At 42.7% G+C, this 26,241-nt stretch overlaps 1 protein-coding gene across 5 annotated transcripts; it reads left to right on the forward strand.

Annotated features, from left to right (window-relative positions):
- The first annotated feature begins 954 nt into the window (after positions 1 to 954).
- On the forward strand, positions 955 to 25,451 carry map3k21 (mitogen-activated protein kinase kinase kinase 21). 5 transcript variants are annotated; one of them, XM_086093222.1, is made up of 11 exons: positions 955 to 2,654; positions 13,255 to 13,435; positions 13,616 to 13,764; positions 13,852 to 14,027; positions 15,472 to 15,712; positions 16,547 to 16,669; positions 17,758 to 17,865; positions 18,342 to 18,492; positions 18,565 to 18,659; positions 19,455 to 20,243; positions 21,580 to 25,451. In XM_086093222.1, the coding sequence occupies exons 1-11, from the start codon at positions 1,847 to 1,849 to the stop codon at positions 21,861 to 21,863; spliced, it is 3,105 nt and encodes a 1,034-aa protein (XP_085949348.1). In that variant the 5' UTR covers positions 955 to 1,846; the 3' UTR covers positions 21,864 to 25,451. The 5 variants fall into 5 exon arrangements, with proteins under 5 accessions (XP_085949348.1, XP_085949349.1, XP_085949350.1 ...); XM_086093223.1 differs by having other exon boundaries at positions 19,458 to 20,243; XM_086093224.1 differs by having other exon boundaries at positions 17,758 to 17,838.
- The last annotated feature ends 790 nt before the right edge of the window (positions 25,452 to 26,241 follow it).

Consider the following 26,241-nt stretch of genomic DNA (forward strand, 5'->3'; position numbering starts at 1 on the left):
TTTTTAAAATGTCATCAATGTTATATATTTTTCTGTAAATGCCTGTGTTTTTATACCTAAAACAATGAGCCAAATTAATGTTTTTGTTGGTTTTTTTACTTCTTTTTTTTGGGAGGGTGAACATAATTAACTTTGGAAATGTTTAATTAAATTTCATTATCTTAATTGTTTCCTTATTTTGGAATGTTGCAACATCAATAGTTTATCTTCTGTTTAAAGCTGGCTGGAAGTTGCATTTGCACCGCATTTATTTATTTATTTTTTCATCAAACTTGCCAAGGTGTCTGCTAGCCTGAACCTGAGCTATTTGTTTACGGACTAGTGTAGTCATTTACTTAATATGTATATGATTGCCCCCTGCATTTATCATCATTTTCATGATGAATAAATTGTGACAAGCTTTCCCAGGTGCACTTTGTATTTGTATGCTTCTCTCAGCGTACCACTGTGATTGTATTACCATAATCACATTATTACATCGACATAGCAAAATGATGGATAACTAGTTTTTAAGTCCCGAGTTAATGAAAATACTAGTTTGTTCATTCGTTCAGCTTATTTTAAAAAGGAGTTTGGTTACAAAAAAAAATCTTGCAATATTGCAACCTTATTGAATGTGAAGACTGAAGACAATAGGCAATTTTATGGTAGCAAATAAAACATTAATTTGATGCACATGACTTGCTTTAGCGAACCACAGTCCTCTCTGGCCTTGAGTTTGACACCTGTGGTAACAATACTACTGCCCACAATATTGCGATTTGCATGTAATTGTGCATATAATTATGCACTCTACTCTTCCCACCGTTTCCCTGCATTCGACGCGCGCTTCTCTCACATTCCTATCCCCCTCCCCCCTGCTGTTGTGGCGGTCACATGTCAGGAAATCCCCCAATCAGCGCGCGGCAACCAGCGCAAGCACCGCCCCGCCACCGGCGTCCCTCTTCTCGCCACTGTGACGCCGCTGCATTTTGTCCTCCAAACTCCGACAGGCGACAAACATCCACTGGGGGGGATTGTTTTGATATCCCCCTCTCCTCACGGGATAAAAATAAATACAAATAAACTTTCCTGCTCTGTGACTTTGACGCTGAGGATGTTCGATGGGATTTTGAGAGCTCACCCGCCGCACACCGACGAGGACTTCCCGGGAGTTGTTAAGCCGAGAGGAGCAACTTTTGACCAGCGACCGTATCGCTCCTGACCAAGCAAGCTAACCGAGCTAACCCGTTAGCCGCGCGCGCGTGTGTGGAATGCCGTGGAAACTTCTTGGCAGCGTCGCCAACTGAAACGGGAGCACGCCACCCCACAACGAGCAGCGTTATCATGTCTGGGTGACAGTAAACGTCGATTTTGAGAGCGAAGCCAGTCGCCCGGCGTCCGCATCCTTATTCCCGGGGGCAGGTGCACCTCCTCCCCGCGGCACCTGTGACGAAGCCTCCGCGGAGTCGGCGCTGCTAGCTTTAGCTTTAGCATCGAGCACAAGCGCGACACTTTTGTTAATGTTTCCCCCTTCTTCGACGTTTGTACTATTAAACGCCGGAAATGCACATTGTTAAGTTGAAAACCTCACAGCAACTAGACCAGGAGGCATTTGGTTAACTTTAGGTGAGCGTTAAGCAAGCCACTTGTAGCCGGGTGTCGACGAACTCGAGTGTGGGATAAAGTTACAGTCCCGTGTGGGACGCTCGTCGCCGAGGGACTTTGGCCGGTGTCAAGAGCTCAGGCGGGGAATTCCCCTCCTTTTCAAGCAACGAACATGCAGAGCTCCAAAAGTCACCTTTTGCTTTTCTAATTTAGCCTCTTAAGCCCCCGCACCCTATGGTGCCATTACGGCCACCGAAAAATGGATGTCTCGCAGGCCGCTTTCCCAAACGGTGAAGGGCGGCCGGGCGGCGGTGATGGTGATGGCGGCGGCGGCGGCGATGGTGGTGGTGGGAGAAGGGAACATGCCTGGACAGACTGTCCCACGCACGAGTGGGCTCATTCGGCCCCGCTGTGCCCGACCCGCTCGCTGTGGACGGCCGCATACGACTACGAGGCGAGCGGCGAGGACGAGCTCAGCCTGTGCCGCGGCGACGTGGTGGAGGTCCTGTCCAAGGACGCGGCCATCTCCGGCGACGAGGGCTGGTGGACCGGCAAGATCAACCACCGCGTCGGCATCTTCCCCTCCAACTATGTCACTTTCCAGCCGGCCATTTACCGTCTGCCCGTCGCCAGCGTGCGGGAGCGGGTCCCCCCCTCGCCCGTCCAGATCCCCTTCACCGAGCTGGTGCTGGAGGAGATCATCGGCGTGGGGGGCTTCGGCAAAGTGTACCGCGGCACATGGAAGGACCAGGAAGTGGCCGTGAAGGCGGCCCGGCAGGACCCCGACGAGGACATTACCGCCACGGCGGCCAGCGTCAAGCAGGAGGCCAAGCTGTTCTCCATGCTGCGGCACCCCAACATCATCAAGCTGGAGGGGGTTTGCTTGGACGAGCCCAACCTGTGCCTGGTCATGGAGTACGCCCGAGGGGGCACGCTGAACCGGGCCCTAACCGGGAGGCGAATCCCGCCGCACATCCTCGTCAACTGGGCCGTGCAGATTGCGCGCGGGATGCACTACCTGCACGAGGAGGCCGTGGTCATCCACCGAGACCTCAAGTCCAGCAACAGTAAGAACACGCTCGGGCTCAGTGTCACCAAGGTCATCTCGCCTTATTTCAAAATAAATAATAGCAGCGCATGGTCATCAATGGCATCTTTTACATTGGGAAAGTCTCACGGTGGTGGTTGCAAAATTCCAGGAATTTTCAAAGTTGGAAAGTCTCCATGGGAGTAAATGGAATGAAACAGGAATGTACAAAATTTGGAAAAATAATAATTCAGCCACAGGTGCAACAATAAATTGATTAATCAGTTAAGGTACTCTCCCGTACATTCTCATAAATCCCCATTTGAAAGTTTTCAATGAAAATGTCACCAAAACTTAATGGAAATTCCCAGGAATTTACCACCCCATTGCAACCCTACTCGCTGCTTGCTCTTGACTCAACTTGCTAATTTACTTAATACAGTATATGTTTTTACATACACGCCACAAATTGATAAATCGCTTGATTTGAAATCCAAAGACAAGGAAACTATTGAAACTATTATTGAATTTATTTTAAAAAGGGGCTTTGGAAAATGTATCTTTGTCCAATTTGGGACATGAGCTGCGGATGCACTTGAAGTCAGTGCATGTGTGTGTCGAGAGGATGTGAAATGAAGTTAGTTTGTACAGCTGGGATGCACCACCCCCCCCCCCCCCCACCCTTATCCCTTAGCACACACACTCAGTCAAGCACACCTTCCCAGACCCCCGTCCTGCTTTGCCCCACCCTCTCCACTCCAACTTGAAAATGTTGTTCAAATAGATGCAGTGATTGGATCAACGTAAACACACGCGTGTTCATGCCACATGAGCAGAGCGGACACCGCACGTTCCTAAAGCAAGGTGTGGCAGGTTTTAAACCCAGTTTAAGGGTAAAGCAATTGATTAGGCCTGAGTGTGTGTGTGTGTGTGTGTGTGTGTGTGTGTGCAGTCCGTTTGGTCAGGTGGGAACACGGTAAGCAAATTCTAGCATAGACGAGGTCGATCGGACGCTTTCAGACTAACTCGAGTTGGGCTTGGATTTGTTCAGGAAGTTCTTTGACCCCCATCAAGTTTAATTAATTGAATTATCAAATAGATTTTCATCTGATTGGAGCTCTACTTAAGCCCGGGGCAACCTCAAGTAACGAAAACCAATCACAGCTCACCTGTTTTCTGGGTTTGGTCACGTGACATCCGCAAGCTGAGCCATCAGGCACTGTGATGTCATTTTTAGACGACAGCAAGTGGCAAAATGGCAGCTCAGATATTCATCAGAATAGACTAGTGGGCTGCATAGAACATATTATTGTAAAGGAAATTGTTCACTTACATTAAAGTGCACTGATTGAGAACCTCAGTAAGTAAGTGGGTTGTTCATCCATTGCAACAGGTCTGGAAAAACTCCAGTTCCTAAAGTGAATAATAAATGAAGAATCCACTTTGTGTCCTTGCTGACACCAGCTCCTTCTAGCTCGTTGTTGGTTTGTGTAACGTGACTCCAAATGCACTCTTTTTCACTGAATCTTATCGGACTTCGAGCCACGATGGTCCCAGCGGCTTTGGAGGAAAAAAACATGTTCCTTCGCAAGCGTCAAACCAGGTCATCTACTGACAGCTACAGTTGAATTCAAGACAACTCTGTTTGAAGCGTGTGTGATATAAACACACTTGTTTCTTCACTGCTGTGGAAATATAGACAGTCTAATTCAAACGCATAACTACGCAATAATCAATAGAGCAGTCCCAATAATACCCATTCACTTTCAAACCCAGATGCTTTGTGCCAGTGTCGACCTTAAAGACGGCAAAGGCTTGCGTTAATTAGAGGCCAGATGGAGAGAAAAGACTTAAACGGTTGCGGCTAATCGGGTGTTTGGCGAATATAAACAAACCCCCGCACTGCCCCCGCCCCCTTTTGAGCGGACGCCGAGCTGTTAACACACAAGTCTATGTGTTTGTCCTGCCACTTCATTGCGACCTCCGCAGAGACTACGGGCAACGAACCATGCCATCATTAGCAAGTTTGGATGTCGAAAGTGGACACAACCCTGTTTTAAGAATCATTTGTAATTGTTGTTTTTGTTCAATCTGATATTTGACAGTGCAAAGGCGCACTATATGAGGCTGACGTCGAGCTTTGTGCAGTTATTCTGGACAAAATACGAACTTTTTACTGCTGAAAATTGCTCGGACGAGTCAAGTATCCCTTTAAGACAGTTCGAGAAGACTCTTAGTAGTCAATATATGACTTGGAAATGAGAATGTCGTGTGATGTTGAGGCCAAGTGGAGTTCAGAGAAAGATTCTCTTGTACCCACACTGGCGCACCCTGCGGTGTGTTGAGTGGTTTTCCCAGCAGAAAAAAAGCGGGAATAATTTCACTTGGACAAGTTCCTGGGGACGTTATTGTTTGTTGTATTTTCGGTGTCGTCGAGCTCGGCAGAAAGGCCCCGCCTCCCCCTCGCTCGGCCCGTCATTTGATCGACTCCCAGTGTATACATCTGCGCACCAGACAAACATGTCGCTATTTGATCAATGATTAGCCTGTAAAGTAATATGTTGGAAGTCAGCAAGATTTGCCCAATCTCCTTTTGTGTTTTCCCAGCTAATCTGTAAAATCCCGGCCCGCGGGGAGGAATGTTGCTAATGAGGGATAAAAGCTTAACATACGTTTGCACAATGGACTGGTCAAGCAGTGGTTGCTAGGCTACTGCGGCCCAAAGAATGGCGAGGACTCGGAGGGTCCCAAAGCCCTCGTTTTGTTTTGTTCTGTTCATATTTAATCTCCCAGAGAGCAGCGCTACTCTTTTATTGCCACAAACTCAAGGGGGTTAGCCTCCTTACTCGCTTATTTTCCTCCTTCCCTTGCCATTCCTACCCTCCCCATTATACCCCTTTATTATTTCCCCGCCGTCTGCTTTTTGGCCGAGGCTCTGTTGGAAAAAAAAAAAAACTTTCAAATTTTTTCGCTTTTAGCGGAATTGACAATTTTGCCAATGCAACCTTAAAAGTGAGTTTAGTTTGGTAAGCAGTGATTGTCCACAAAGAAGGCATTGTTTGTTTTCAAATCAACGTGAAATTAGAAGAATTTGCTGCTTTGTACTGCAAAGTGAGTGTAAAATGTCAGCCAATAGCAAGATTTGTAGAAGGTAGGTGCACATCAGTTTACAGTGAAAAGCAAATTTAATTCTGATGGTATTGTTATAAGGGGAGATAAAATAGATAATGGACTATTTAACTCGTTGCTCCCAAAATCGTTTACATAGGTTCTATTTTAAATGTTTTAAGTGTCCCAAAGACGTATCTATACGTTTTGTATGGTTTTTTTTTAATGAAGGCTTTGTTGCAGCCTCTCAACTGCAAAAAAGGGTTGAAGAAATGGTAGTTATTACATAAACGGCCAGCAGGTGGCAGCAGAGCATAGGAAATGAACCAGGACCATGTTGAAAAAACACTCAATTACTCAGAATTCTAAATAGATTTGTGAATAATGATGAAACTTAGCTAATTGCTGCAAAACGGAAACAGATGGAAATATACTTTTTTTTCCTGATGAAAGAAGAGACTCTAATCTTTCTTTTGGTAGCTTCCATGTTTGTATAGCAATAGAACACAATATTCTGTGGGCCTTGCAAAATCAGTCAAAATCCAGTAAAACAGCTGGGAGAGAAGGAGGTTGCTTCAGTGAAAATGGCTTGGAGTGAATAAGTTAAATGTTTGTATACAAATGGTCTCTGCCCACCCAAACATTATGCAACCAAGTAAATCTTTTGTAAATTGACTTGATCAGAAAATTTGTCTGCATGAGTCGTTTAGAATTTCAATGTTTTTTTGTGACCATGGCAAGTGATGGGACATTTTCCTCAAATTTATAACACTTCTTAGAGCAACAACTTGTCGTTACAACTTGGCAACACTAATAATAAAATGTAGAAATACAAAACAAAAACAAAACAAATGATTACACCTGTGACCAATTAGCATGTGTTCATTAATTTCACTCATAAGCTGTTTTATGCTACTATAAATAAATGAACACATTCACTTTCATTTTCAAAGTGTCCCATTACGGCTGCTCGTATAAAAATGATTGGCAACTGAACAGCATTCCAATAGCAATGACATCACAAACGGGTGACAAGTAACGAAACAAACACACAACAAAAACACAGCAACCTACTACACACAATTTCTACTGCACAGCTCTGCTGGGGGGAGTTTCAGTCTGGAAAAGATGTCACTTTAAAAGGTGTATTTATACACACACGCACACACACAGCTGACATGTTTTCATTACCCGGAAGGCATTTGTCAGGATGTCGATGTGATATCAGTGCAGACCGTATGGAAAAAGTCGAGATAATCCTTGAATGCTCACTGAACTGAGCTCAAGCAAGATTCAAAACTCTGCAGGTGTTACAACCTTCCTCATGCTTGCTCGCTCATCAGTGTGAAGCAAGGAGTGCTGGTATTTGTGTCGTACTCGTAGCAGATAAGAACCACAAATGAAAGACCGAAACTTGGCCCACAGTCGCGTCGGAATAACAGGTTTATGATGACATAGCAATTTAGCTATTCGCGTACTCCACATTTTTCACACACAAGCCGCTTGCTCAAATTGGATTGGTTGGATCCATGCCATGTTTTCGTTCTTTCTCGATTCAGAACGATTTTTTATTAAAAAATGATTTGATTGCCAATTATTTCTGCTTCAATTTATAGATGTGCAAAGGATCGTCATAATCTACTCCCGTCTGACTCGCTAATGCTAATTAGCACGCTACTCGCGGCACTTTTATCACTCAAAAGAACGGCTATTCGTACAAAACACTTCAGGAATTTATATAGAGAAGCATCTTAATACTCACAGTGTATTAACAGTGTATCAGAACGCGCTGAACCACACTGCCCCTAAGTGGCCAAATCAGGTACAAAATGAACAGCACTCCCAATAAAGGCACACACAAACAAGAGCAAGGCAGTATAAAATAATTTAAATCAAATCGATTTTGGGGCATTTAAAGTCTATTCTGAATTGTACTAAATGAGAAGTGAGATTCTTATGACCATCGATTTTTGGGCACACGCTTAATTAGTTGTGTGTAAAAATGGACGTGTATTTTGAAGGAGCCCATTCAGAATATTTGGCTCAAAATTGGTTTGCAGTATTGATTTTGATAAATCATATTTTGTCTTTTTTTAAATTTGATCATATATAGTGCCTTTGACTAGCTATAAACCGGCTTTGTTTCTTGTCTTTGTTTTTGTTTTTACAGTACACAGGTTAAAACATTTAGAAAAAGGCTGACCCCCAACAAGTGCCATTGTAATATTTTATTACACGCCTGATTGATATTCAGCATTAAGTGCACCAACAGAATACTTTGGTTAAATACCTGCATACGTGCGGCGTGGACACAGCCTCAGTGGGAAAGTTACGGAAGGGGGTGCTAGGTGTTGAAGGGCAATTTTTCCCACAACTCCCCCCGGTGACACAGTTACTGTCTGTCTTTTCTGTGACGAGAGAATGGGGCAGAGAGGGGAGAGAGGAGGAGTGGAGATGCTTTCGCTGTGTCTTTTACGACCTCTCCCTGACTGCACCTATTGTTGCCGTGCAGGGTGAAAAGGAAAAGGGCCCACAGCTGACATGGGCTGCCCTCCAAACAACCAATCAGTACGAAAGCACCCCCGATCCCACACCACCACCCCCCCACCCCCACCCCAACGCACCGACTTCCAGGCAAACGTAGTAGATGCAGCTGAATCCAAAAGGAACCAGCCTCGTACCTCTTACATTTTGAGGCTATAATTAGTGCGGTTACGGGTTAATTCGTGCTTTATCACGCAAGCTAATTGGGAGGGGTGGAGGACCGACAAAAGCGCAAGTGACCATGATAGATGGATTTAGGCGGCCACTAGCCCTGATCCTTTTCCCACCGGCCGGAATGCCCAGTCGGGGAATGTTCAGCAGCCTTATTTCTGCTTACGGCAGGAAGCCTCGTGCACTCAAGCTTAAGTGTGTTGGCACTGTTAGCAAAATAGCGCCACGGCAAGTTAGCGGGCAGCGGCCGGAGTTTTGACTAGGCCCGTGTTGCATCAGTGCTAAGCTATGCCGCTAAAAACACAAGAAGCCTTGGCGGGTCGTGTGGGTACTGATAAGCTGTCAGTGATGAAGATGGCCTGACATGACAGCCACGTTGTAATTACCAGGGATGTTCGATACCACTTTTCTTCAGACCGGTACAAGTAATTTTGAGTAGTCACTGATACCAAGTATCGATACTTTTGATCCATAAAATTTTCCTCAAAAAAACAATGACTGCTAATTTTAAAGAAAATACTTTTCCTACAATTTGGATGAAATTAACGGCAATCTTCTGTCCTTCTAATTTATAGTTACTGGTTGTAAAATCGCCACAAGCTGGAGGGCCGTCGCAAGTAACTAAGACCTGGTATTGGCCTGTTTCTTTTTGTTTTTCAAAAATAAGCCCATCACTTGAAAAAAAACACTTTTTTTTTACTATTTAAAAAAAAATTATATTCCTTCTTTTTTGCCATTTCTCTTTAAGCAAATATATTTGATGACCACACAAATTATAGTTCTCACATTCCTGTAAGAAAACATGTTTTGGCTTTGTTTAAGAAACATATATTTAGATGAACTCATTATAGATGGTCTGTAATGATGGATATTCATTTAACATTAGAGTTTAAAACATGTTGAGTTTTCTTATAAGCAAAAAAAAAAAAGAAGGTTTTTTTCTTCTCCCGTTTTTACCTTGAGGGGTTGAAGCAATAGGAAGAAGCGTGGGAGCTACTTTGAAGGCAGCACCTCTTGATTCTGATCTTACCACCACCCCACCATGAAAGATGGCTGCCTGAAGATCCCCGTTGGAAAGGAGGGGTGGGTCGGAGGGTGGGGTCTACCTCAGGGGCATGTCCATCTCCAGTTGCGTTCGCTGTTGTCTGCTTCAAAAAAATTTTTTTTTTCATGAGTGACAAAGTATAGACTCAAGTTGAAATGAAAATATTTGAGCAGGTTTACTGACATTTGTCATTGCGTACTGTAGTCAGTGCAACTTGGAACACAACCAAAACGACTACTTTTATAAGAGCAATTAAAACAAGTTTTTAGTGTTTTTTTTTTTTTTTTTTCAATGCATATAATGTCGCTTAGGCAACTGCTGTTTTGTCTTTTGGACATCTGAACTTTGCTCTGTTTTGCTTTCTTCTTCTTAAAATGTTTTATGGCAGCTGGCAAATTGACCACCGCCACCACTACAGTAGAGAACGAAGGTGTATTTGCTTTTCCCTCACTCTACGTTTACATCCGGTTGCTTGGAGACATAAAAATCATGGCCGGCACAACTGGATAGGGACGTGAGGAAAAACAGTGAGAGTTTTTTTTTTTTTTTTAAACATAACTTAATAACTGGAACCACTGAAATGGGACCCCTCTTTGTTGAGGTTTTGAAATGAAGGCTGCATATTTAGTGATACGTTGCGTACGAGGAATTGGACTTTAGGTACGCTCTGTTCAAGGCAGTATAGCCTGATGGACTGCAGTTTTTTGGTTTTGGAATTCACTTTGCATTGACAGATTGATTCATTGTTTTGTTTATGTGACAATTTTAATTAGAATTCCCTGTTTTGACTTGTACTGGCACATGATGTAATGTGTTTTTGGAAAAAAAACAAATTTAGTTTAGTCCCCATTTAATGGTGAATTTTCCATGTATTAGCATATTCCATCTCAGTGAGTGTTTTAGAGGCTTTTTGGAGTGACCGAGGCCCACACGAGTATAAATAGCAATTAGGGGACGCTGACACAGTTAGTTCTGTGATTGTGCCAGCAGGGATACTTTGCACTACTTTCAGCACAAGCCATGGCCGGGTCGCAAGCTTCTTCTACAGAATGCTCTCTCTATTTGAACTTTAACCTTAGACATGTGTACCTCCATCTCTAGTATAACATGAGCATTAAAATATGTCCACTGACAATGAATAGCTGACATCGAAAGTAACATGCTGCGACAAAAGGAAGTATTTTGCATGCTGTCCTATAGGCCTCCTCTCCTGGGTTGTGTAACCAAGCCATCATAAGTCATTTGGATCTACACAACCTGCCGGATGGATGGGAACGCGAAAACGAGAAGTCTGTATATATAGCGTGGCTCCAGTGAAACCTGTTTGTAATGAAATTCCCATTGTTTGAGGTGTCGGGAGAGGATCCCCATCCCCGGGCAGGTAATGGGACCAATACTCTCGTTATTCCCAACAGGAGCCGCACCAAAACACTGCTCGAGAACGGTTTTTGTATCCAAATATAAAATGAGAATAAAAACGATGTTGTTCTTGAGCATATCGTCCAATCATTAGCGTGAAATCAGTTAGCATAGTGTTACTGTCTTCATTTAGTAAGCGATCAAGTCGCCATTTACGTGGCGGTTGCACGATTGCACAGTTTATTGGCCCCTCGGAAGCAATAGAAATGCATTTACACAAGCCTCACCTTTGACATAATCACAAGCTCATTGACACGCTCGCTTATGTTGCATAAGACTCGAACTGGCAAATGTGCCGCCATGTCTGTGTCTGCAAAGTTTGCAGTGATAACAAGAGCAAACACTTGGTAGGATTCGCTGTCGGTGTGCGTTTTGAGTTTTTAGTCACACACAGAACACACTTGAGTGTTTAGTTTTGAAAACATCATGAGGGTTCTCTTTTAGTTGGTTTGTTCAACTTGTCAGTAGATTTTAAAATGTCCGCATCTGTTAAATGTCTTTTACTGCAATTTTTATTTGTACATCTTCAGTGGTCACCGTTCTGGTTGATGGAACAAGATGAAAAAATTATAATAAATCAAATGTAGGAAGGTGTGCGTGTGTTGACTGACCTTAGATTGACTCCTCCACAGTAGTGATCAATACACGCATGGGCCTTAGATTCTTGTCTGGTTATTTGTTTATACTGTACTGTACATTTGAGGTTGTAACGAACCCTGAATTACTATCTGAGGATGAACTGAGCATTGAACCAGAAGTCTTCTAGTGTTTTTCTTTTTCTTATGATTCTGGCCTCCCTTGTAAGTATTGAGGTCAAGTATTTTTGCAATGTGACCGTAGCCTGAGCAATTCTTTGTCATTTATGGATGTTAGAGTCAACCCAGTAGTCATTTGCTTGATTTGTTGTTCAAGCCTGTTTCCTTTCCTGTATGGTGACCTTGATAATGCATTCAATGTGGGTCAGTTCAGTTTAAAGTGGAGCATCATAAAAAAAACGACAAGTTTCGGGTAGAGCAACTGAGCCACTGATGCTTAGAGTAATCAGGTGACCATGTTTGAGAATAACACCCACTCATGGCCTAATTGGCACTTTTTCTTTTTTGAAGTTCAGAGTCTTGGACCGACAAAGGAAAACTGGTCTCCTCAGGACTCCATAGAAATCACATTTGTCTGTGTGTTGGTATTCACTGTCCTACCGTTGGCGTAGGCTGTAGTTTGTACTTCTCACGCAAGGCCAGGTGTCGAGTTCCAGGCGGGTTTTCTGGGTTCCCTCCGACTTTAATGTGTTTTCGCAGTTTTCGGGCCTGGGGACAGGCGCATTGTGGCGCTGTCAGGTCTCCGCATTTTCTGTAACAAATGGCCCGCACACCGCTCTTGGCCATGTTGAATATCAACTATCATTTCCTTACCCATGCCGCGTCTTTTTACTCTCGCCAACATTGCTTTCATCCTACTACATTTGCAGCACTTGTCTTTCACCAGGACACTTTGGGGTTTTGGTCAAGTCATTTTTATTTTTATTTTTTTTTAGTGTAGGGGGGCATACTGTACTTGATAACTTGGACTAAAAACGGGTTCTCGTTTGATGAAATTTGACGACAGCTGCTTTTAAAAAAAGTTCTTGAAGTCGACATAATTGTAGCTTTGACCTTACGGTTTACTTGAAATGCACAACAGAATCCCAAAGGTTTTCTGGTTTAATGTCTACATCGCCTATACTGTTGTATCATATTCAATGGAAAACAGGAAAACAGTAACATGCATGCTAATGCACGACCAGTAGTAAAGTACAAATCCAGTTGTGTAATCCAGTTTTGCTTTGCAGTATACACATTGCACCTTGTGATCTTATCTTTTTTTTTTTTGAAGTGTGAAATCATTCCAAAGTTTGGACATTCTGTCTTGTACATTTTGCTCTGACTTTTTGTTTGTCTCAATCTTAACAAACGTCTTTGACACCATATTGTACCACTTAAATATTCCATTTTAAGATTAATAATGACATTTTTGGGCATATTTCCACAGAACAATTCCTGGAATACTTAACATTTTAATGTTACATTACATCATCATTGGAGCACTGGGAGTGTAGTGGTACAATTTCCGGTCACTCCTCTAATACTGTTGCCACTGACTGGATAAAAAAATGAGTGGGTTGTGGCTGTAGGATGTAAAAATGTGTAAAAATTGCCTAGCAAAACACGTGTGTGAGATCATGTTTGTGGCACTCCACAAATTGCAACAATATCATTGGACCTGACTGATCTGTTGGACAGTTGAATTTCATGTTACATGTACATGCATACGACCGGTTGTAATTCTGAATTTCTATCCTTTGTCTGTCTGCCTTCAGTTCTTTTACTTGAAACGATAGAGAACGACGACATCGGGAGGAAGACATTAAAGATCACAGACTTCGGCCTGGCCCGAGAGTGGCACAATACCACCAAGATGTCGGCGGCGGGCACCTACTCCTGGATGGCCCCCGAGGTCATCAGGATGTCTCTCTTTTCCAAAGGCAGCGACGTTTGGAGGTAAAAACATATTTGGTGTGATGTTGTCCATGCCAAGCTATCATTTAAACTGGAGCCGATTATATCGTTTTGGCAATTTATCGACATCGGTCAAAATCTGTAACCGATGTTAACTTTTTTTACTGTGTTGTAGTTAAACACACATTCTCCTTTCTTTAATGCTGTTCTTTGGTCCTGCAGCTATGGCATCTTGCTGTGGGAGTTGTTAACAGGCGAGGTGCCTTACAGAGGAATAGACGGCCTGGCGGTTGCTTACGGCGTGGCCGTCAATAAATTAACATTACCGATCCCCTCCACCTGCCCCGAACCCTTTGCCAGGCTCATGGAAGGTAAAATATATATTTTTTAAAACAACCAAAAAAAAGGGTTTCAGCCATAACATTAGCTCCATCTGTTTTCCATTTGTAATTTTGCAGAGTGTTGGGACCAGAACCCGCACGTGCGCCCTTCCTTCTCCTGCATCCTGGAGCAGCTGTCGGCTATCGAGGAGGCGGTGATGGCCACCATGCCGCAGGACTCCTTCCACATCATGCAGGACGACTGGCGCGTGGAGATCCAGGAGATGTTTGACGAGCTCAGGACCAAAGAGAAGGTACGGCGGAGATGTTCACAGAATGTCTAGTATGGAACGCAACCCAGCAGTGACGGGACGTATAATAATTGTCAGACGGCGACAATTAGGGAGTTGCATTGCACACAGGAGGTCAGCAAGTTGGCAGAGGTGAAGGGTGAGCTTCGAATATCTGCTTCCTGTGCGCGTTTTACCTAGTGAATGACCGATATGTTTTTTTTTCAGGGCCGATACTGATTATTAGTAAGCAAGTAGGTCGATAACCGATATTTGGAGCCGGCATTCTTTTGCAGTAAAATAAAAAATATTAGCATCAAAATTAAAAGCACGTTTGTTAAAACAACTTTTTAAAATTGTCAACATATTCTTTTAATTTAAAATACAGCAAATAGTCAGCTTTGTTTCAAAATTCTAACAAAAAGTAAATACTTTTCTATAGTTTTCAAAAATTTTAACATAACTGAAATGTTAAACTTTCACTTATTTTTGCTTTAATTTGAACAAAAGCAAAAAGCAGCATCACTTATAAGGTACAGTGAAATTTTAGATAAATATATACATAAAAATGTCCATGAAATGAACCCAGTTTTAAATTGCTCTAAATTTACGTGCTTGCGAACGCAGCAAGTTTGGGGGTTTTCGTCAGTGTTCGTCAAATGTTTCAAAAGACGTTCACAAAAAGGGAAAATTTGTCAGAACATGTTCAAAATTTCTTTGTGACAACAAAACCAGTTTGTGACGAGTAAAAATGGTCTGTGACCATATTTGCAACATTTTTTTACGAACCCCGAAGAAAACACAAAATTCACTAAGTTTGCAATCATTCACCGCTCAGAAAGATAACAGCTTCTTTGGCCTTCAGGTTTGTAAAAAATAGCCGATGCCGATATTCCTCAAAATGCTAAATATCGGCACTGCTAATCGGCCCGGCCGTTAATTGGTCCATCCCTAAGTGTGAAATTGAGCGTGAATGTACATAAGCAGGTTGGCTGCTGAGGTGCTTCAGTGTGCTGTTAAAACGTTAACTGCCACTGTTTTAACGTTGGGGAGGTGACCACATCCAACACTAAATCCACACTTGCTTGTTAGGGTGTGTTTTAAAAATGGCATTTACTTTCTTAATCAACTCGGAGCACTGACACAGTTGCGTGATAGATCAGTGTGATGATTGAGTGAATTAGCCGCGGCGTCAGTATCCCGTAAAAGAAACCCCCGAGTAATCTCAGCTGCAGTTGCTGGGTGGCTACAAGGGCTTCGCCACAAAGCTGCTTTCCACAAGTCATCCAGTAAGGATTATGATTATTACTCATGCTGGAGCAATGCAAGAAAAAATGGACAGACGGAACCCAGCACTCCAATTAAGTGACACTGGATTTTAATTTGTGATTAATACAGATATAAAACCATAAATGAAGTGTACTTAAGCTGTTGTTCATAGATGATGCCAACTGATGTTTGCTTCCAGGAGCTGCGTTCCCGTGAAGAGGAGCTGACGCGTGCCGCTGTGCAGCAGAAGTCCCAGGAGGAGCATCTGAAGCGGCGCGAGCAGGAGCTGGCCGAGCGGGAGATCAACGTTCTGGAGCGGGAGCTCAACATCCTCATCTTTCAGCTCAACAAGGACAAGCCCAATGTGAAGAAGCGCAAGGGCAAGTTCAAGCGCTCCCGCCTCAAGCTCAAGGATGGCAACCGCATCAGCTTGCCTTCAGGTTTGTCGTATGCACGTCACACAGATGTATGCGGCCTGTAGCCGCTGGACGGAGAGAAATTGAAGAGCAGTAACTGATCGTAGTAGATTTAAGTTAGTGTGATTTGCTTGTATCAAGGTAATCCTTTTCATCTGAATACGCTCCCTTTGCTACTTTCACACCTGTCAAGACCGCATACCATCACATTCAAACTCAAAAACGTGTAAATACATTTTTTTTATATACTTTGTCCTTCACTCTCTAAAACGTATTTATATATATTTTTAATGTTTTTTGTGTTTTTTATGCAAGTGCATACAGAAGGCTTTGATGCAGCTTCTGACATGAAGAGGTGGCTTACAGCAACGGTAGTTATTACAAAAAACGGCCAGCAGGTGGTAGCGTAGTATAAGAGATCAGCCAGGGCCATTTGCAACAAACTCTTTTTGCCAGTGTTTTTACCAGGAATGTAAATATTGATGAAACTTAGCTATATTCTATTTCTAATGCTAATTGCTGCAAAATGGAAACAGATTCAAATATACTTTTTTTCCTGAAAAAGAAGAGACTAATCTTTGTTTTGGTTGGTTCCATGTTTTTTTATAGCAATAGAACACAATATCCTGTGGGCCTTGCAAAATCCAGTAAAACAGCCGGGAGTGAAGGGGGTTGCTTCAGTGAAAATGTCTGGCAGTGAATGAGTTAACCTCAATTCTAAATTTGTGGCTGCCTGTAATTATTAGAGCTCTTTCAAGCTACATTATTTTGCGAATATGTTAATGTGTAACCTCCCTCTGTGGCACTCTTGACATTGTGACAAACTCCCCGTCTGTCCTCCTCCACGCATTCCTGTAGACTTCCAGCACAAGATCACAGTGCAGGCGTCGCCCTCCATGGACAAGAGGCGGAGCCTTCACAGCACCAGCTCCTCTCCTCCCAGCAGTCCCACACTCATCCCCCGCCTACGAGCTATTCAGCGTGAGTTTTTACCCTTTAAAAAAAAAAAAAAAAAAATCCCCCTTTTTTCCCAGCCAGGTCCGACCCGGAGCGAGTGTCCAACCCGCACGTACTACACGGCTGCCCGTCAACTGGCGGCGAATGGGAAAAGCACGAGGGGAACATTGGCGGTGACAAGGCGCATGTGAACAAAAGCGGGCCAGGACAGTTGTTTGAACAGTTTGCTAATGTTGTTAGTCACGCACCAACAGTCATGCAACAACTGGAACAAATTCCGCTTGACCGCGAGTGATCGGCTCTGACGTGCTCACAGAGCGCCCAGATTAGCCTTTGGCAGACATCGCCCGATATGGATCAAAAACAGCGCGGCACCAAATGTACCCCGTCTGTTCATGTTGACATCCATTTTATTCTGCATCTGTGGTGTTTTCATTAGACTGCAACATATTTGGATGTGTTTCCAAAAGTCACAACAGAGCAAACGCTTTGGCCAATCTCGGTTATACAAGCCCTACCACGAGCAGCAAAATGACTCGAGTACTTGGTACCCTCCCCTAAAAAATTTTGTAATTATGCTTATGTAACAGTTTAATATCATTTCAAACTTACAAATTGTATACAGGTGATCGAATTTTTGAAAGAAAAAAAAAAGTCCTACGTAACTTCCAACAATCCAGGCAAATTTTTAGTCCACCTCGGCATGTTCTCTCGTTAAGATTGTCCCTTCAACAAGAATTCCTTGACAACAATTAGTACTTTCCCATCTTGTGGCATCTTAGGACTTTACAGAAATAGCTGATCCTGCCTGTTGAGGTTCACGCGGGAGATGGAGCAAATCCTGACTGATTTTCATCTGTGGCCCGATGGCGTGTCAATCACGGAACTCACACGTAATCCTCTTTTGCACGGTGATCCCACAAAATGGCAGCATCGGTGCCATAACAGAAGATCTGGCACTTTTCCACCCTTGCCTTCTACGTACCGTAGAACCCAGCAAAGCGGGATTTTCCTATTTTTGCGACATAGTATAATACAGACAGATCCTTGTGGCCTGTCTTCAAAATGCTTTCACACTTTTAAAGACATAATGGAACCGTTTCTCTCCTCAGTGACGTACCCTGTGCAGAGGGACACTTTGTTTGTTTACCAGCAGGACGTGGATCTGACCAGCGAGCTCTCGTGGTTCGGCGGTGAGGGCAAGCCCGCATTTGGCGGAGGTTCGCCCGCTAACTAAATGTTCATGCCAATCAAGTCTTTGCTTTTGGGGGATTTCTTTAACCTCACAAACAGTCCCCCGTCACTTGTGCTCATTCAATTGATTTGTGTGTTCATTCATGTTTGTATGTCAAAAAGCTTGTTATTCTCTTTGCGAACCTCTCTTAACGCTTCTTACATTCACGGAGCTGAGAACTTTTCACAGCCAAGCAGCAGGGACGAGTTTTGAACTATGGAAGCCACAAAAAAAGTTTTTTTTTTTTGACACATTCATACGAATGAATCAAGGAAATTGATCTAATCGTGCACCCTACTTGTAACACACGCGAGGCTTTCATAACAGCAGCTTTCTGGCTTTTTTTTCTTTGACGGGTGTCACTCACAGCAAGCGGGATTAACAAACCAATCATTTGTCCTTGGTGGTTCTTTTTAAAGTGATGATGATGATGATGATGATTTTCATGTCACCTGCTGACAGTCACGCAGGACGAGAGCAACCGCACGTGGGGTCGCAGCGCCCCCTTAAGGCCGGAGGAGTTTGACGACGTTAGGAGGGGGATCAAGAAGAAGGGGAGAACTTGGGGCCCCAGTTCAGTGCAGAGCAAGGAGAGACCCGCTGCCACAGAGAGGTGAACTCTTTTATTTGGGTTGCCTCCCCCCCCCTCCATTAAGGTTCTTACAGGTGTGTGTATTGTCCTCAGAGTACGTCCTCTCTCAGATGGCAGCAATCCTTGGTCCACCAGTCTGATGAAGTCACAGAAGTCTGTCCCCCTGGCCGCCCTCTTTGCTGAGCAAGGTGCGATGCTTGCTTTCATTCCTCCTCGCAGTGAAATGTTGTGAAATGTGCTCATTCTTCATGTTTATTGTTTTTTTTAACAGTAATTCAGCATCTTGGTGGAATTTAATGAAGAATTGAGCCATAAAGAGTATCTCAGTCTTCCATTGTGAGAACGTTATGATATTTTTGTCAAGTACAGCTGACGACAAGTTTGGTCAATCTATACAGTGAACATTAGGAGTTACGGGCAAAACCCTGGCTCCAATCACAAATAGATCCCCTTCTCCCATGCCCCCCCCCCCCCCCCCCCAAATTTTTGATAATTTCCTATTAATCGTTTAAACCCTAAATATAACCCCAAACATGATGTTTTAAACTTAGTGGTACATAGATACTCTAGTTCTTTTTCTTTTTTTTTTTCTAATTGTTTTACTATCATCTTGAGAAATTTACCACCCTGCTTTCTCCGGCATCAACTTATAAGGACTTCAAACTGCTGTTTTTTTTCCAGCGAGCACAGTAACCTGAGCCCTGCTGCGAACAACGAAAAACTGTTAGCAATCAGAGGTGGAAAATCCAAGTCAAGAAACTAAAAACCCTGTTTGGCGTTAGCCCCAGGTGCTAGCTCGGTTACCTGCTAGGGAGCTAGCTAGCTCTTAAAAATGTTTTAATTGCCTGGTTTACTGAATTTACCACAAATTTCAATTCAAAAACACGTTAATATAATTTCAGCGAGTGTTTACTTTATAATTAATTGCACTGGTCTCCAATGAAAAATAAATAAATAAATATATATATATTCCTGACTTCCAGCAGGTGGCGGTAAAGACGAGGCCTTCCTTCAGGAGTGTCCTGACAGCAACTCCAAACCAAAGCAGCTCAAGTTTCCCAACCAGGTGTACCTGGATCTACCTCTGTGGCGAGATGAACAGCAGCCTCCCTGCGCGTGTGGAGAAGGCGGAGCCGGGCCGACGGCTCAGGGCGGCCCGGTTGAGAGCGCGGAAGACCCCTACACCACCACATCCACCTCCTCCGCCTCCACCACCCCGCAGCTCACGCCCACCAACAGCCTGAAGAGGACGTCGGCCCGCCGCAAGACGGATTCGGTGCTGTACGGCTGCGGCTCGCTGCTGGCCTCCGTCGTGCTCGGCTACGACCTCCGAGAGGCGCTCAAGAGCTCCCAAGACGACGGCGAGCCGCCTCGGGAGGAGAAGAAAAAGAAGGAGGGCTTGTTCCAGCGCGCCACCCGCTTCCGCCGCAGCACCTCCCCGCCGAGCGGCGGCCGCCCCCGTAAGGACGAGGCCTCGCCGGGCCACGCCCCCAACCCGCACGCCAACCTGGTCTCCATGTCGGCCATCGTGGAGTGTCAGTCCACCAAGTGCCTGCTGCAGTCGGAGGTGGAGGTGTCGCGGTGCGGCCCCGCCAAGATGGACCCCGTGCCTGCCGGTCATCACGTCGAGACCCTGCGGCCTGCCCCGCCACTGCCGCCACCTGCAGAAAATAAACAGACGCCGTTACCGCAAACCCAAAGTCAACCGCCGGAGGTTGTGAACCATAACACGGGGACTCGCCTCCGCAGGAAAAAGTACAACAACCACGATGGTGAGTTTGATGCAGCTTGTAAGGAAACTGGCACAAAATGAGGATGAGGGAGGAAGTTGATTTGAATGTTTTTCCCAGACCAATTACCGGTGCCGATATTAATCGGCCTTTTTACAAATCTGAAGCCCAATAAAGCTGGTGTCTCACTAAGCGGTGAATGCTTGTGAATTGAGGGTTTTCATCAGGATTCGTAAGATGGTCACAGACAGTTTTTACTTGTCACAAAGACATTTCACACATATTCAGACAATTTTTCACTGTCTGCGAAGATCTTATGAAACCTTTTTTACGAACCCTGACGAAAACCCCAAATTAGGGCAATGCAATAAATCGAAATTCAATTTCAATTATTACACTCCACAATTACAAAATCAGCATCATCGTAAAAAAAAAAAAAGGGTTATTAAAACACATTTTTGGAGTTGTTTAAATTTATACACTTGCACCTTTGTTAAATTTTAAAATAACTAATTTAATACGTTTTGTTTCATCCAAAAGGAACTTGCATAATTTGTGTTTCAAATAATTTTATTTGTCTTAATATTTTTTATTAGTTTTTTACGTTTACGTTAAACATTTTCTTGTTTTGTACCAACAAATAAAGGATCGTCCTACTGCACAGTGGACATGCTTTTTTTTGCCAACATAAATAAATACATATATATTATTATAAATATATGTTATTGTAAATTCAGTTTGGTCCAAAAGGAACATACATAATTATAGTGTTTCTAGTTTTTTTAAATTGGTTTAAAAAAAAAAAAAAGGTGTAAACAATTTCTTGTTTTGTACCAAAAAATAAATAACCGTTTGAAAGATCATGATTTCAATTATTGCCAAAATAATCGTGATTATTATTTTTCCCATAATTGAGCAGCCCGACCTCAAATTAGCTCCATTCGCATGCATTTGTCGCTCAGTGAGTTACAGGGAACTTTTCATCTATGGATTTATTTATTTTAGATTTCTACTTTATAAAAATTATGCTGACTCTGCTCTATAGTTTTTATTTATTTATTTTTTAATTATGTTGAAATTTTGAAAAACTTTATTTACAGTAGAAAACTTTAGGAAACTATTGACTTGTTTAGTTTTTAATTTAACTTAACACATGGAAACTCCTTGCAATTTAAAAAAATACTTTTTAAACAAAGCTGTCAATTCTTTATATTTTTTTTATTGAAAATAATTATTTATTTATTTATTTATTACGCATTGTGTTATCGGTCTACTTGACTACTAATAATCGGTCTCAGCCTTTAAAAAAAAAAAAAAAAAAACCTTATCGGCCTAACACTATAAGAGCGTAAACAATCCCTTCTCCCTTCCCGCACAGCCAACGGCTTCCCGAGCCTGCCGCCCCCCGCCGCGCCCAAGAAGACCAGAGACACGCGGCCCGTCTCCTTCTGGGCCAAGCCGCACGCTCGGGGCCTCGTCGCCCGGCTGGGCAAGAGCTACTCGCTGGGCCACTACTCGGGCGAGAAGGCGGCGCAGGCCTGCTCGCTGCTGGACATGGACGCCGAGGGCCAGAACCGCGACTGCACCGTGCCGCTGTGCCGCATCCAGAGCTCGCCGGCCAGGCCCAGCCTCTACGAGCTGGAGAAAGAGTTCCTTTCCTAGCGGCGCCTTCGCTTCCGCTGCCTCTCGCTCAAACGCCGGTAACACGTTAGGGCAGGTTAGTCCAGAGCGCGTGGTGTCAAACTTGTCATGTCATCACATTGGTGGGGAAAGCGTAAATTAGAATGGACAAACCACATAAACCAGAAATCACAGTTTGGTACGTGCCTTGCTTTTTTTTAAGGTCATGTTGGGGAAAGAAAAGGGCTAAAAAAAAAAATTTTTTATGATGTTTAAAGTGAAACAACTGCCTAAATCTTTTAGAGAATGGAGGCAGACAAACGTTTGAACCGTGCAAATGATTATGCTTTAAAAAAAAAATAATAATAATTCCTGAGCATTTCAATTCCGCTGGAAGTTGCACTTGTACCACCCCTTTTTTATATTCCACTTTCTCGTGATGCCGCCTGAAATCAGTTGACAGATGTGACATTCTGCACGAAAGCATCCAGAAGCTGAGCCTCAGTGCGTTTGTTTACTGTAGACGCGCGGCGGTGATGCTTTTAACACAACACGGTGCATCTGGAAAGTTGTTAGCGCGTTTCCTCAATTTTATGCAATTCATTTATTCCCCAAACCCCCCTCAAAATTCTACATTCAACGCCCCAGAACGACAACGCGATAAACGTCTTCAAAATAAATGTAACACTGGTGTTGAGCCACAACCTCCTGTCAAAACATGCTCAATTTAATCCAATAAATAATATCATAATTATTTTTAAAAAAAAATCACAAATCTATACACACGCGTGGGTGTATACATTTTAAACTCGTTAGATGTGACCAGGCTAAACACTTGACAAATTATCGATGAACTTTATCGTATCCTGTTTTCGCCACCGTATCCCAAAAAGTAGTTGTCATAAAAAATCTCTCTTAACATCTCACCGTGTGTGAAGACAAGTAGAAATAAAATCAAGACATGACACGGGGCCTCTTCAGATTTTTGCTTTGGAAATTTCCTGCCTGAACGAGATGACCCGGAAGTACTCGGGAGTGTTGGAATTCTCCAAACGCTTGGCAAAGGCGCCTGAATGCAACCTTTAAGCCACCTTAAGCAGACGGTTACTCTTGTTCCAGCCTGTACGAAATGATGCATACGATGATGTCAGTTCGGAAAAGTGGAGTTAAATTGATGTGAACGCATGAAGCGCCTTCTCGTCTCTCCTTGATGATGTCATCCGACAAAGGTTCAGGAAAGGTGACTTTTTTTTTTTTTTTTTAAAGAGGCCCCGGGATAGTTAGCGGCTTAATGTTGAATTTGCTTCACGTTAGCCTCAAAGCTAAGTTGTGTTTAGCATGCCAGTGGCAATATTTAAACAGGGTTCTCACTTTAAAAGGCATACGTCTTAAAAACAAGGATTTTGTTTGGCATTAAAATGTCTTGAATCAATCTATGAAAAGTCTTAAAAGATTTTATGCTTGTAAAGAAGTTGTCGTTTCAAATGTCAACATTAATTAACATTCCTTAATGAATGAACCAAATGACATTGCGCAATCACGTTCGCGGAACCATCAAACGTGGCCCTCAATTGACTTTCAAATGGAATGAAAAAGTCTTAAGTTTAATTTGTCTTAAGCTGCAGGGAACCTTGTCAAAAAAAAATGCAACATTTTTTGTTTGTACATTTAATGTCGGTCCAGATGATAGCTTCAATGGGGAAAAAAAGGAAGTATGTTTTAATTATTAGTGCACATTATGCATTTTATATACTGTAAATGTCCATATTGCTAAAAAGTACCGACCTTTAAATGTAAACGTAAAAAAAAAAAGGTTTTTTTTCTCACCATGAACCAAAATTGCGCTCAGTTAGCCGAGAAATGACACCGTTTATTAACACACTGCAGCTCAGCTTCTGACTAACGAGCATCATAACAAAATGTGGAAAGAGGCCCTTCTATTTATTACTTTACCTGCATTCGATTCATTTATTCTCATTTTTTTGTCCTTTAAATGACTTGACCCGGTTTGACACCCGTGCTCCCCAACGTCGTGACGTCGCTCCCCAGTGCTTTTATCTCATTGGTGCAGCTAAACGTTGACCGCCGCTGCAATGTTCACAAACACATTCTTGTATATTTATATATCTATTTTTTATCTGTAATTTAATAGCAGGACAAAACATGCATTCATATCCCAGCACCACTTGAGAACTTGGAGGAAGCATGTAAATATTCCATAGTAGCATCGGGTGGCACTTGCTGGATGCAGATGCAGGATGGCGTCCGCAGCGCCGCCTGCTGGCCCGGAAAGGAAGCGCAGGTTGAAAAAGCACCAGTTGAATGAAGGGAATCGCAAGGAGAAGCAAAACGTGACGAAGGCGGTCCGATGATTTTGTGGCATCATGTGACCTGCGCTCCCCATGCGGCCCACCCTCCATTTTGTTTTTAAACCCTCAAGGAATCTTTGATAGCAGCCACTAAAATGGCTTCCTCAGGATCAACGAAAGGGCTCCATTTTGTATTTTCTAGTGCCCCCCCAGACACACACCTTTAAAAAAAAATAATAATAATAATTGTGGTTCTTTATTGAACATATAAACACAAAGAAAACACATTACAAGTCTAAAATATAAATTAAAGTAAAAAAAAAAGAAAGAAAAGAAAAAAAAGTTTATATGTTCAAAAAGGGTAGGAGGAAGTTAAAAACGTATCTCGTCCGCCTTGGGAGGACGGACGATGCAGACTTGAGAACCACCTCCTCTTGTGCCAGGTCGCTCTTATTTTGAAAAAGGATCTCATTTGTTTTGTATGACGTAATGCGACTTATTTTGAAATCACACTTAAGTGATGGATTTGACAATGTGAATCTTCTCCCCTCCGCATGCTAGCTAACTGTCTTCATACCACACGGGTGGAAATCGCAGAGTACTCCAGTTGTATTACCTCAAATCGAGGCTCTCCCTCGAATCATTGAAACGATTATTGTGTTGTGTGGCCCCAATTTGTTGCCAGCTGCCACTGGAAACAAAATCTCCCTCAAATGAATTGTCACCTTAAAGAAAAACAAGTAGTAACTGCAGTTGTTTTCATTCACATGCAAATGCTGCGACCGCTTGAACTGTTTTGCTAACCAAAACAGCAGCACCTAATTAAGCACCATTTTGGCGGGCGCAAATGCCTGACTCAAATGTCCCCAAAATGCCCCACGATGAGTATGAGTGTGTGTTGAACCCGCAGGCCAACCAATGTGAAGCAAGCAAAACATTCCGTTGTAAACGTCTTTGTTGTTTTTCCTCAGTCGGAGATTCTGCCAAGTGGACCAAAATGAAGGCAAAAAAAAAAAAAAAAGATATCGTCGCGAAGGACATTTTCTTTTTTGTGTTTGTCGGACCAAAATGTGAGCAGCTGCAAGTGTGCGGAAGCTGCTTGTGTTTGTTAGTTGTGTAGTTGAGAAAGACTCTGAGTGACGTTGAGCTTTTGGCGCTTCCGATTGGACGACACAAACTACGCAAAGTACGACACGAAGTCCACTGTGCCTTTCAGTGACTTTTTTTTTAAAATTCTTATTGTTATTCTTATTACAGTATTTCATTGCCTGATGGATCAAGAGTATCAGCATTTTTCAATAAAGTCAAAAGTAAGACTTGACGTCTGCTTGTTTTTGTGCGTCAAACACCAATTTCGAATCTCAACCCTAGTTTTGAAACCTTAACTCGTGTAAAACCCTTGTTTGAAATCTTAATTTAAATACCTACCTGTGATTTAAAACCCTAACCCTTGTTCAAAACTACTTTTTAACCTTAACCCTACTTTAAAACTCTACTTTTAAAATTTAAGCCTAGTTTAAAACCCTAATTTGAAACCCTACTCTCAAACAACCCTAATTTAAAACCATAAACCTAAACATTAATTTGAAACCCTAATTTGAGAATTTACAAGTTTGAAACCGTAACCCTACTTTAAAAACTACTTTCAAAATCTAAGCCTCGTTTAAAACCCTAATTTGAACCCAAACTTAAGTTTGAAACATTACTTTGAAACCCTAACTCTTTTTAAAAACCCTAATTTGAAACCCTACTTTCAAACAACCCTAATTTAAAACCATAAATATTAGTTTTAAACTTTATATTGAGAATTTACATGTTTGAAACCCTAACCCTACTTTAAAACTACTTTTGAAAATCTACGCCTAGTTTAAAACCCTAATTTGAACCCAAACCTAGGTTTGAAACATTACTTTGAACCCCTAACTCTTGTTTAAAACCCTAATTTGAAACCCTAAAGTTAAATTAAAAAAACTATTTTCAAACCCTAACCCTAATTTGAAATCCTACTTTCAAACATAACCCTAATTTAAAACCATAAATCTTAACATTAGTTTTAAACCCTGATTTGAAACTTTACAAGTTTGCAAACCTTAACCCTACTTTGAAACCCC

This window comes from Leptonotus elevatus, chromosome 13, assembly GCF_054856555.1.
Source record: "Leptonotus elevatus isolate MCC_2025b chromosome 13, RoL_Lele_1.0, whole genome shotgun sequence".
Taxonomy (NCBI): Eukaryota; Metazoa; Chordata; class Actinopteri; order Syngnathiformes; family Syngnathidae; genus Leptonotus; species Leptonotus elevatus.